At 42.7% G+C, this 11,972-nt stretch overlaps 1 protein-coding gene across 1 annotated transcript; it reads right to left on the reverse strand.

The window, feature by feature from the left end:
* Positions 1–354: 354 nt before the first annotated feature.
* On the reverse strand, positions 355–10,856 carry LOC124014286 (protein Wnt-7b-like). Its single transcript, XM_046329108.1, has 3 exons — positions 10,548–10,856; positions 4,657–4,928; positions 355–1,204 (listed from the first exon to the last, which is right to left on the reverse strand). The coding sequence occupies exons 1-3, from the start codon at positions 10,630–10,632 to the stop codon at positions 725–727; spliced, it is 837 nt and encodes a 278-aa protein (XP_046185064.1). The 5' UTR covers positions 10,633–10,856; the 3' UTR covers positions 355–724.
* Between the last annotated feature and the right edge of the window lie 1,116 nt (positions 10,857–11,972).

An 11,972-nucleotide genomic window follows, 5' to 3' on the forward strand; every position in this document is an offset into this window, starting at 1 on the left:
TCGTTAGGAGAATGAGGAACAGCTGGAAGCAGGAACGGAACGATAGAGAGAGAGAGGGAGAAAGAAACCTAATACGACCAGCAGGGGGAAACGAAGAGAAGAGAAAGCACAGGGACAAGACATGACAATACAATACATGACACCACTTCAAAAATGATATTAAACATTGCTAAACTCAGCAAAAAAAGAAACGTCCTCTCACTGTCAACTGCGTTTATTTTCAGCAAACTTGACATGTAAATATTTGTATGAACATAGCAAGATTCAATAAAAGACACAGAAATTGAATAATGTGTCCCTGAACAAAGGGGGGTTGGGGGTCAAAATCAAAAGTAACAGTCAGTATCTGGTGTGGCCACCAGCTGCATTAAGTACTGCAGTGCATCTCCTCCTCATGGACTGCACCAGATTTGTCAGTTCTTGCTGTGAGATGTTACCACACTCTTCCACCAAGGCAGCCTACTTCTCAAAGTACTTTCTATCAAAGTAATTTTAGTTCATTTAATCTTTGTTTTTCAAATGAAATAGGATGTACAATGTGCAAAATGAAGTCATGAAGAATCTAACAATTTCCACGTCCACTGTAGAGTACATCCTGAAGAGTTATTCCCCACGTCCTAATATCCTTTTTTCCTTTCCTTGTATCCTCTCTTATGGCCTTGCCCTGTCCCTTGTCCCCTTTCCCAGCTCTCTCCGTCCCCCTCCTCCTCCATCCATCCATCCATCATTTGCAGGTGAACACCTCAGACCTCTCACTGCACATGTTACACTTCACAAAACAGCACCACTGGAACTTGCAGTTGCACTGCCACACGCGGGTGTACTGGTGGGTGTTGTGGCCTCTACCACAACACATCAGATTGCAGCCGTCAGTATGGGGTGACGTGTGGTTACACAGCCTACCCCGCGTCCCTGTGCTCCCTGTCGCCATGTCCTCCTCGCAGTAGTTAGGAGACCTCTCCAGGTAGACCAAATCTTTGTCCGTGGGTTTCTGGTACCCCCGCGACTCCTTCAGACGCAGGAAGGAGGGTTGACAGAGACGCGAGGCCTGGACCGGTTCGACTTGGACCGCCTCACCATAGCGCTCTTTCAGGACGTAGCCGATCTCCCGGAACTTGGGTAGGGTGGTCCAGCAGGTCTTGGTTGTGCAGGAGCCCGACACGCCATGACACTTACACTCCAGCTTCATATGCTCCTCCAGGATCTGAGGGAGAGGAGAGAAGAGGGTTGGATACAGGGTTTGGAAAAGTTTGACATGACCTGAGGGCTAGATACATGCTTTGAGAAAGAGTTGGCATGTCCCAAATGTTGAATAGTTGTGTGTAGGTAGCTTAAAGTGTTTGAGAGTCATTAGTTGTCATTGATGGTTATTAACTAGTTCAACCATCCTGATCTCACAAGCTTACATTCTATTTCTCTACACAAATTAGGTGATTAGGTGAAGTGAAACAAACCGAGCCCAGCGGTCAGGATGGTGGATCAGGCTAGTTAGTCATATGCTGCCATTGTTAGAGTTCAAAAGCACACTCTTAAGTGTTACATCTTAACTACTTAATTCACAGTGATGTGAATTGGAGATTTGCAAGACAAGGTTTAGGCCAGCCCACATATCCACAAATTGTATTTTCCAATTCATTCAACAATACTACAATTCTATTAACTAAGGCAATCCCCTGCAATATAACCTAAAGTCCATATGGAGTACATATTTCAAATCCCCCAACTGGACAGTGATGCCAGGTTCAAGCCTCTATTCTCTTACTAACTTGACCTTCCTAAAGACCACAATGGACAGAATGAACAACCAGAACTCTCATGTAACCAGAACATGTATAACGTTGTACTGAGGTTTCATGTGCAATTTAAGTTTTAATGCCTCACAGATATATTCAGCGGACACATTTGACAGATAACAGTTTACCATTTAGGGTTGAGTTATATAGTTTTGACCAAATCGGAAATGTTTATGTTGCCCAATGTTCACCCAAAAATGATAGATATTGCTTTGTGTTAGAAGTTGCTATCAGTGTTGCTTAGATACCTTGTCTATAGGAATTGAAGTAAAACTTCTAACTGGGTGGCCAGTACTGTAGCCTACTTGCCTATCATGTACGAGTGTATCAGTGTATCAAGCCTGTTGCTCTTGATCTGCCCTGCTATCAAGTTAGGGGAATTGGCTCTTGATTAGGTTTGTTCAGTGTGTGCAGTGGTGCAGCAGCATGGTTTTGCGAACTGCCACTGATAGAGGAAGAGAGAGAGACTTTGCAATAATATCCTGTATCCTGACTTAATGCTCTGTAATTCAATGAATGGGACTGCAGGGTTATGGCAGGCCTCCATTTGGCAGCCGGTTTGCCTGGTCTTGCATTCCCTCCACTCACACACACTCGAGCATGCTCACGCACACACCGACACATGGCAGGCACACACGCATGGCTCTCACACACACACATTCTGAAACCCTCTGTTTTAAACGAGTATAGCATAATTTAGCACAGCGATGCTGTCTCCGCTGAACTTGTATTTATACTGAAAAATATATAAATGCAGCAAGCAACAATTTCAAAGATTTTACTGAGTTAAGTTCATTTCAAGAAATCAGTCAATTTAAATAAATAGATTAGGCTGTAATCTATAGATTTTACATGACTGGGAATACAGATATGCATCTGTTTGTCACAGATACCTTCATAAAAAAGGTAGGGGTGTGGATCAGAAAACCAGTCAGTATCTGGCGTGGCATCTCCTTCGCATTGAGTTGATCAGGCTGTTGATTGTGTCGTGTGGATTGTTGTCCCACTCTTTAACTTCTCTTGGGTAGGGGGCAGTATTTTGACATCCGGATGAAAAGCATGGCCAAAGTAAACTGCCTGTTACTCAGGCCCAGAAGCTAGGATATGCATATAATTGGTAGATTTGGATAGAAAACACTAACGTTTCTTAAACTGTTAAAATAATGTCTGTGAGTATAACAGAACTGATTTGGCAGGCAAAACCCCGAGGACAAACCATCCAAGGAAAATAAAATTGAGGTCAAAAGATTTTCCATGGGATGCCCTTTTTTATTAGGAACCTGGTTGCAGTTCCTATGGCTTCCACTAGATGTCTTTAGAAATTGTTCGATGTTTGTCTTTTGAGAAATGAAGAAGTAGTGATATTCATTGTAAGTGTCACTCCAGGTGGACTCTACTGTTTTGGTGCGCGTGACAAGGAGCTCCGTCTTAAATGTTATTAATTATTTACGTTTTACGGTACTGGATTAGCAACGTTGTTTGAAATGTTTGGGACCAGGTTTACAGGTAACTTATTAGATACTTTGTAGACATGTTGGGCGAGTTGAAACCGCGCCAAATAAATTGACATTTTTGGGACATAAAGTAGGACATGATCGAACAAAAGGACAATTTGTGATGTTTCCGGGACATTTTGGAGTGTCAACAGAAGAAGAACTTCAAAGGTAAGGCATTAATTATATCGCTATTTCTGACTTTTGTGCCTGGTTGAAATATATTTTTCATAGTTTTGTATGCGGGGCACTGTACTCAGATAATCGCATGGTTTGCTTTCGCCGTAAAGCCTTTTTGAAATCTGACACAGCGGCTGGATTAACAAGAAGTTAACCTTTATTTTGACACATATTTTCAATACATATTTTAAAGAATGTTAAATATTTGAATGTATTATTTTTGAATTTTGCGCTCTGCAATTTCACCGGATGTTGGCCAGGTGGGACGCTACCGTCCCACGTACCCTAGAGAGGTTAATGGCTCTGCGAAGTTGCTGGATATAGCTGGGAACTGGAACATGCTGTCAAACATCAATCAAGAGAAAACAAACAGGATTCATCCGTGAAGAGCACTCTTCTCTAGCGTTGCCAGTGGCCATCAGAGGTGAGCATTTGCCCACTGAAGTTGGTTATGATGCCGAACTGCAGTCAGGTCATGACCGTGGTGAGGATGACGAGCACACAGATGAGCTTCCCTGAGACGGTTTCTGACAGTTTGTGCAGAAATTCTTTGGTTGTGCAAACCCACAGTTTTAACAGAGCTGTCCAGTTGGATGGTCTATGATGATCCCGCAGGTGAAATAGCTAGATGTGTAGGTCCTGGGCTGGCGTGGTTGGGCGTACTGCCAAATTCTAAATTCTAAAACGACATAGGAGGCAGCTTATGGTAGAGAAATTTAAATGACTGGCAACAGCTCTGGTGGACATTCCTGCAGCCAGCATGCCAATTGCACCCTCCTTCAAAACTGTGGAATTGTGTTGTGTGACAAAACTGTACATTTTAGAGTGGCCTTTTATTGTCTCCAGCACAAGGTTCACCTGTGTAATGATCATGCTGTTTAATCAGCTTCTTAATATGCCATACCTGTCAGGTGGATGGATTATCTTGGCAACCGAGAAATGCTCACTAACAGGATTGTGAACAAATCTGTGCACAAAATTTGAGAGAATTACACTTTGTGTGTATTGAACATTTCTGAGATCGTTTATTTCAGCTCACGAAACATTTATATTTTTGTTCAGTATACTTTTCTAATGGAGTTGTATTATATTCTATTTTCTTCTATTCTAGATCTCTACAGAAACAACTACATTTTTGTTAGGTGTGTTAAAATCCCAGACAACAAGACAAGCAGTGTCAGTCACTTTACCTTTCGTCCTGCCTCATTATTATGCAGGTCCATCAGACGTCGGGTGTTCTTCTTGATCTCTCGGGCATCTACGAAGCGTATGGAGAACTCCACGCCGTACTTGATGTTGGCCGAGCAGCCTCCCCACTTCCAGCCCTCCTCCTGGTCATGGTAGCCCTGCTTCTCCCAGTCGCAGCCACACTGGCTCAGGTTGCCCTGACTACACGCTGCTGTCACCGAATGTGCCACGCCAGCCGCCGTGATGGCATAGGTGAAAGCCGCCTCTCGGCTACCTGGAGAGAGAGAGAGGGGCAAAGACAGGGGCAAAGAGTTACCTTGCACTAGTCCTAGGTAAGTTGCAGTGCATTACAGTATATAGTATGAGTTTGTTACAGTAGTACAGTATTTTATGTTGTAGCCTAATGAAAGGCTTGTGGCCCACTACAACACAATTTACATTACTGGGTGACCTGACTGCAGTTCGGCCTTATACTAGTGTAATGTAATTAAGCTATAACAGGCTAATAAATACCTACCATTCCTTATTTGACAGTCTCTGTCTACTGGACTCTTACCCAGCCCTAATTTTTAACAGGCGGGCTGGTAAGACTCCACTGATAAAACCAAAGTGACATCTGCTGGTTACCAGAGGAGCCTTAATGTATCTGTGTCTGTACAGCAGATACAGTAAAAGCTACTGTATGTACTATAGTATTATAGACTATATATACTGAACAAAAATATAAATGCAACACTTAGAGTTGAAGTTCATATAAGGAAATCAGTCAATTGAAATAAATTCAGTAGGCCCTAAACTATGTATTTCAAATGACTGGGAATACAGATGTGTCTGTTGGTCACAGATACCTTAAAAAAAGGTAGGGGCGTGGATCAGAATATCAGTCAGTATCTGGTGTGGCCACCAACGCAACATATTTCCTTCGCATAGAGTTGATTAGGCTGTTGATTGTGGCCTGTGGAATGTTTTCCCACTCCTCTTCAATGGCTGTGCAAAGTTGTTGGATATTTCCGGGAACTGGAACACGCTGTCGTACACGTTGAGCAAGAGCATCCCAAACATGCTCAACGGGTGACATGTCTGGTTAGTATGCAGGCCATGGAAGAACTGGGGCATTATCAGCTTCCAAGAATAGTGTACAGATCTTGCGACATGGGGCCGTGCATTATCATGCTGAAACATGAGGTGATGGCGGCGGATGAATGGCATGGATCTCGTCCCGGTATGCATTGAAATGACCATCAGTAAAATACAATTGTGTTCGTTGTCTGTAGCTCATGCCTGCCCATACCAAATTCTCTAAAATTACATTGGAGGTGGCTCATGGTAGAGAAATTAACATTAGATTATCTGGCAATAGCTCTGGTGGACATTCCTGTAGTCAGCATACCAATTGCACGCTCCCTCTAAACTGGAGCCATCTGTGTCATTGTGCTGACTGACAAAACTGCACATTTTAGAGTGGCCTTTTATTGTCCCCAGCAAAAGTTGCACCTGTGTAATGATCATGTTTATTTAATAAGCTTGATATGCCACACATGTCAGGTGGATGGATTATATTGGCAGAAGAGAAATGCTCACTATCAGGGATGTAAACAAATTTGTGCACAACATTTCAGAGTAATAATATTTTTAGCGTGTGGAAAAATTCTGGGATCTTTTATTTCAGCTCATGGGACCAACAATTTACATGTTACGTTTCTGTTTCTATTCAGCATCGATTATCCTATCTATAAGTGCACTTAATGTGTGCCAGTTGGTTTCTGTTTCAGCCAACACATGTCATTCTATAGCTCACAATGTAGTGTTATTGAGCTCACTACCTTCACTCTAGACAAGTTGTTTATGGATGTAGCATCATGTCTTGTACATGATTTATAAGAAGTTAATAAACACACAAATCCACTTAAAGATGCTAGATAAATCTTAAGTGAACATTACTCATTATTTTTGTAGCTGGTGGTGGTAACTTATGAGTTGTAGACCCACAACCACATGATACATTCTCACATCTGGTATACCATTGATCAATCTGTCAAACTACACCGTCAGAGCAATGATAAATACCCGTGAGAGCCTTTCAAATGGCAAGCTTTCCATTTCAGAACAAACACATTTACATTTACCTCATGGAAAGGAAATGAATTACTGTATATAACATTACTATTGCGTTGTCCTTGTGATAGGATATTTCCTGCCTCAATCAAGATACTATGTTGGCTTCCATTCTCCTCAACAACCTCAGTATTAATGCATGGCGTCTAGTGGAAGGCAATGGGGTGGCTTCTCTCCAACCTGACAAACTCACTCATAGATCCCATTAGCTCTGTGGCTCCCTGATCCATAACTTTAAACTAACTCAGAAGTATTCTCTCATCAGTCCGAACCAGAGAACCAGACCTTTCAGTAAATGTAGAATAGTGAATGTTTTCCTCGAGCTGCCAAACGTCATCCCCAGCATATAAATTTGTTTTCATTATAGAGTAATGCATTCTTGGTTCCATTGTTGTTGGTATTCTAACTGCTCTAGCTGACTTTGATTAGTGGTCAAGACCTGGTCTCACTCAATAGTTATATGTTCTCTGTCCTTGCAGGTCAATCAAATTAAGTGACTGAAGAGGAACTTCTTGACAACCGGCTGGACATGCAGAGCCAACAGCTCTGCACCAAGACCCCCCCCCGCTTCTCCTTTACCCAAATCCAAACAGCTGATGTTCTGAAAGAGCTGCAAATCTGGATCCCTACAAATCAGCTGGACCCTCGCTTCCTAAATGGGGGAGACACTTTAGACCCCAAACTGTTACAGCCCTATATCCATCCTGCACTGCCTTTCTAAAGTCTTCGAAAGCCAAGTGAGCAAACAGTTCATCGGCCATTTCGAATCCCACCTTACGTTCTCCGCTATGCAATCTGGTTTCCGAGTTGTTCTCGGGTGCACCTCAGCCACACCCAAATTTTCACACAATAATTAATACAGACTTACTGTATTTAAGACAGTCAGTGTTGTAAGAATGAATGTAAAAAAGCGCAGAGGCAGGACAGACTTCTACATATGAGGTCGCATGTAGGACAGACTGTTGTAGGATTGAAACCCCTTCAGAACACTAGCAACACGGCTTCAAGCTTCAATTATTCCCGTATTACTAATATTAAGGAGTCAAAGTACGGTATTCACTGTGGTTATCGAAGAAGGATGATGGTGAAAGAATTAGTACTCTCACTGAAAGATTTCACTGAAGTAGTTTCAGGGCAGGGTAGCCGGCAGGGTAGCCTAGTGGTTAGAGCGTTGGACTAGTAACCGGAATGTTGCAAGTTCAAACCCCTGAGCTGACAAGGTACAAATCTGTCGTTCTGCCCCTGAACAGGCAGTTAGCCTAGGAACAGTGGGTTATCATTGAAAATAAGAATTTGTTCTTAACTGACTTGCCTGGTTAAATAAAGGTAAAATAAAAAATTTAAAGCTTCACTCTTCACTATACGAGTTTGTGAACCTCCCATTGTTGCTTCTATTGCAGGAGTAGCACCACACTCACTACAACAACCAAACTGGCCATGAAGATAGCTATCGCTCCACCTTCACCAAATCGTATCCACCTTCACCAAATCGTATGGCTCTGAACTACCATAACCTTCTCCAGTGCCCTGGCCTGAACATAGCCATTGGGAAGAAAAAGGAAGTTCAACAGAAACAACTTTAATTCAATGTTCATTTTCCTGTAAGAGTGGATGATCATATTTGTTATATATCCAGCTTATCCTCTGTGTCATGCACCTTGGAAAGCGTTGGTTGGACTGTGAGTTAGGCACTAGTCACTGACAGTAGACCTATATGTTTTCATCGGGGCAAAAGCCAGTGACTTCTCACTCTGCCCCCGAGGCACAATCAGATGCTTAGCTTTCCACTATTTCTAGCCAATGCTTGGTCTGGTGGGCATTCTGATGCAATCACTGCATCATCATCATAAACCATTATATTCTTCTCAGTGTGGAGCAGCCACACTGTAGAGAATGTAGAGATGAAGTAGGACCCACACCATTGCGGGTCCTACTTCATCTATTTAACCTTTATTTAACTAGGGAAGTCGGTTGAACCGGCCTACCTTGGCCAAACCCTAACCCGGATGAAGCTGCGCCGCCCTATGGGACTCCCAATCATGGCCGGTTGTGATACAACAGATGCAGTGCCTTAGACCGCTGCGCCACTCGGGAGCCCCAGGGTGATTTCCCAGACACAGATTAAGCCTAGACCTGGACTAAAAAGCAAGTTTAATGGGCAATCTCCATCAAAAATAGTTTTTTAGTCCAGGACTAGGGTTAATCTGCATCCGGGAAACTGTCCCTACCAGTTTCCTTCAGCCCAGCACCCCCTAACAAGTGATGTGCATTTGACTAGACTCATTGCAGCAGGTAGACTGACCTACTCTCAGCTCTTGTCCAAATACGGTCCTCTCGCCCAGGGCGGAGCAGTTCCAGCGGCCATAGCGGAACTGGTACTGGCATTCATTGATGCCCAGCTGTGCACCCTCGCCGATGACGATGATGGCATCCGGGCGGCTCTGGCAGAGGGTACGCTGCCTTGGGGCCAGTCCAGGGATCTGGTTGCAAATGATGTTAGCACCCAACGCTACCACCGAGGACAATGCCCTATGGGGGGGGGGGGGGGGAGATGGCTAAACATCAAGGCATAGAGTCGGCGGGGCAGAGTTGGCGTGGCACGGACTGTAGTATTGTAGCTACAGATTCTATAGGTCCCCCCATGAGCTACAGTGTTCCGTCACATCAGTCAGGTTTTGGTTTGGCTAACAATCTAGACAATCCTAATACACACAGCTGATTTAAAACACACGGCTGGTTCGAGACCAGCTCACAGGTTACTGAGATTGTTTGTGACCTTATAGATCTGGGCCAAGCAACTTGACCCTCATACATTTTAAAGGTCCAATGTGTGTAAGATTTACTTCAAGTCATTGAATCAGGTTTTAAAATGCACAAAAGCAAACAATGGTTAGCCAATGAAGAACAGACAACAAACTAACTCTGGCTAATAGCCGTTTCAGCCCACATTTGAACCTCAACTAGGGCTGTTTTAGGTATTGGTCAGGTCTGTCTGTGCAAGTATGAGAAATATCTGCACTAATCATATGTTCTGTGAGGGCCCGGGTCTTTTAATGTAATAAGAAATAACTTGTACAGTTTTATGTCTACAGAACACAGGATGTCATCCAGCGACATGTTGCTCTTTCCCATATGTTGCTTTACAAAAATAGTGTGTAAAGAACATGGTCATGTTGCAATGTGTGAACCCTACTGATCAGGTAATCTCGTCAATTTACTTATTGAACACTGTGAATACCACATAAGTCATTTATAAGTCCATCAAAATATTTATTTAATGTCATTTGTCAGTTTGGGAAGTTGTAGCAGCTGTAATTGTGGACCTCTCCATTGACTAAGACTTTTAAGCTAGTTGGAAAATACATTTTGTCAGCAAAGTTTAAATGAAGCTCTTCAGACATGTTAAATATTCGTTAAACGTTTTTATTCTTGTTAAGAGGTTTTCTTATAGGTTTTGTTATTAATATTCTATTTTCAGTCACAAAACCAAACAGGTAGTTTGACACCAACAATTTCATGTAAAGGCCAATATCAATCCCAGTATTTTACAATAGGCTATTATATAAGTTCCAAAAGTTGATTTCATTTGTCCATTTTATAGTGAAGTTATAAACCACATATGCTCTATAATTTCCACGTGCGTAAATGTCCCAATCAACAAATTAATTAAATTAGTGCATAAGCGATACATTTTTTTAGAGATCTTACAAATGCACACCATCACATGGCTGTACAAGCACCTGTTGAAGAGAAGGGTAAAAAGAACGTGCCAACCTACAGGTAGCTACCGCTGGTGAGGATGAGGAAGATCTGGGGATAGTAGACGGACAGCAGCGCACTGCGGGACGAGACAATGGTGTCATTGAACACAACGGCTGCTGCTTGCTTGAGTGAGGGGGAAAATGAAATTAGTCAAATCATTCCTTTAGAAGATAAGTAGTCCTGGGAGTTCGTATCAAACATATCTCTGTTCTCTTCTTTGGGTTAATCGCGTCTAGTTCTTGGGGTCAGTCCGCGGAGCGTTGGTGCTATGCAGCTCCAAGCCCCCGGTAGTAGCGTTGGCTTCGGACGAGGAGACTGGACGGGTCATCACTTGACGGCAGTGGTGTTAATGTGGTTGTCCTCCTAGACTGATGGGGTGGATTTTAGATAGCAGGTATGTGCCGCTGTTTTAACATTGGCAGAGGGAGACAGACAGTGCTATACCGCCCACCCCCCTGTTAAAACCAAACAGGACTTCCCTATTTACTTCCCTACATGTTTTTTTCAATCAATTAATCCATGTGACCAATACTGTCTCAAATGCTATGTGCTTTATGAATGTATATTGTTGTTATTATGGTGTTAGGTAGGCTAATATTTCTGGACATTCCGTCTTCAACAGGTCTCATTGAATTTCACACGTGTAAAACCACCAATTGATTGTGCAGGCATGCAGGACAGGTGTCCAGTTCATTTCAACCGATAAGAGACACCATAACATTGGTTGGTGTAGAAACACGTAGGACACACATGGGATGACACAATATAACAACTCAACCCCTAAATAACAACTATAGAAAGAAGGTAGGCTACTTTGAGGATACAATGACTTATCTTGCTCTCTCAATGGTATTTAGATCTCGAGTATACCCTCATGTGGTTGAAAGTTAGAATGCATTGCCATCACTGTCAACTTCAAGGAGATCAAATAGTTGTGATCTTGAACACAAACTGCAGAAAGAAGCTATTATTTATTTTCCTTAGTATTAATCTTGTCAGGAATCATTTACTAGTTCATGAAGACAAATGTATCTAAGCTGAGTGATTCTTCTCAAACAGGCCCATGTTGTTGCCACGTGTTAAACTTCCAAGAAATGCAAATAAAACCACCAAAAGCTCTCTAAAATATCAGATGAGAATGAGAAACAAAGACAGACATATTTGCAGTCTCCCCTTTAAAAGATGTTCTATGCAAATAACAGCTTGTTTGCCTAGAAACTTAGTTTGAGTAAAAGCTCTCAATGGGTGGGGATGGTGCTGTTTAGTTTCAAACAACCTTCAAAGCATGGACCGTTTTACAAGGATACTTCTCTCATGGGATGATGGCCGAGGGCAAAGCCCATGCTGTCTCTCTCTTCTCTCTCCTTTTCAGATGTCTTGTCATGTTAGTGAAGTCTTGAAGACATTCTGACTGTTGTGCTCTTCATCTTGCTCTGCTAGC

Source organism: Oncorhynchus gorbuscha, linkage group LG25 (assembly GCF_021184085.1).
Source record: "Oncorhynchus gorbuscha isolate QuinsamMale2020 ecotype Even-year linkage group LG25, OgorEven_v1.0, whole genome shotgun sequence".
In the NCBI taxonomy this organism is placed as follows: Eukaryota; Metazoa; Chordata; class Actinopteri; order Salmoniformes; family Salmonidae; genus Oncorhynchus; species Oncorhynchus gorbuscha.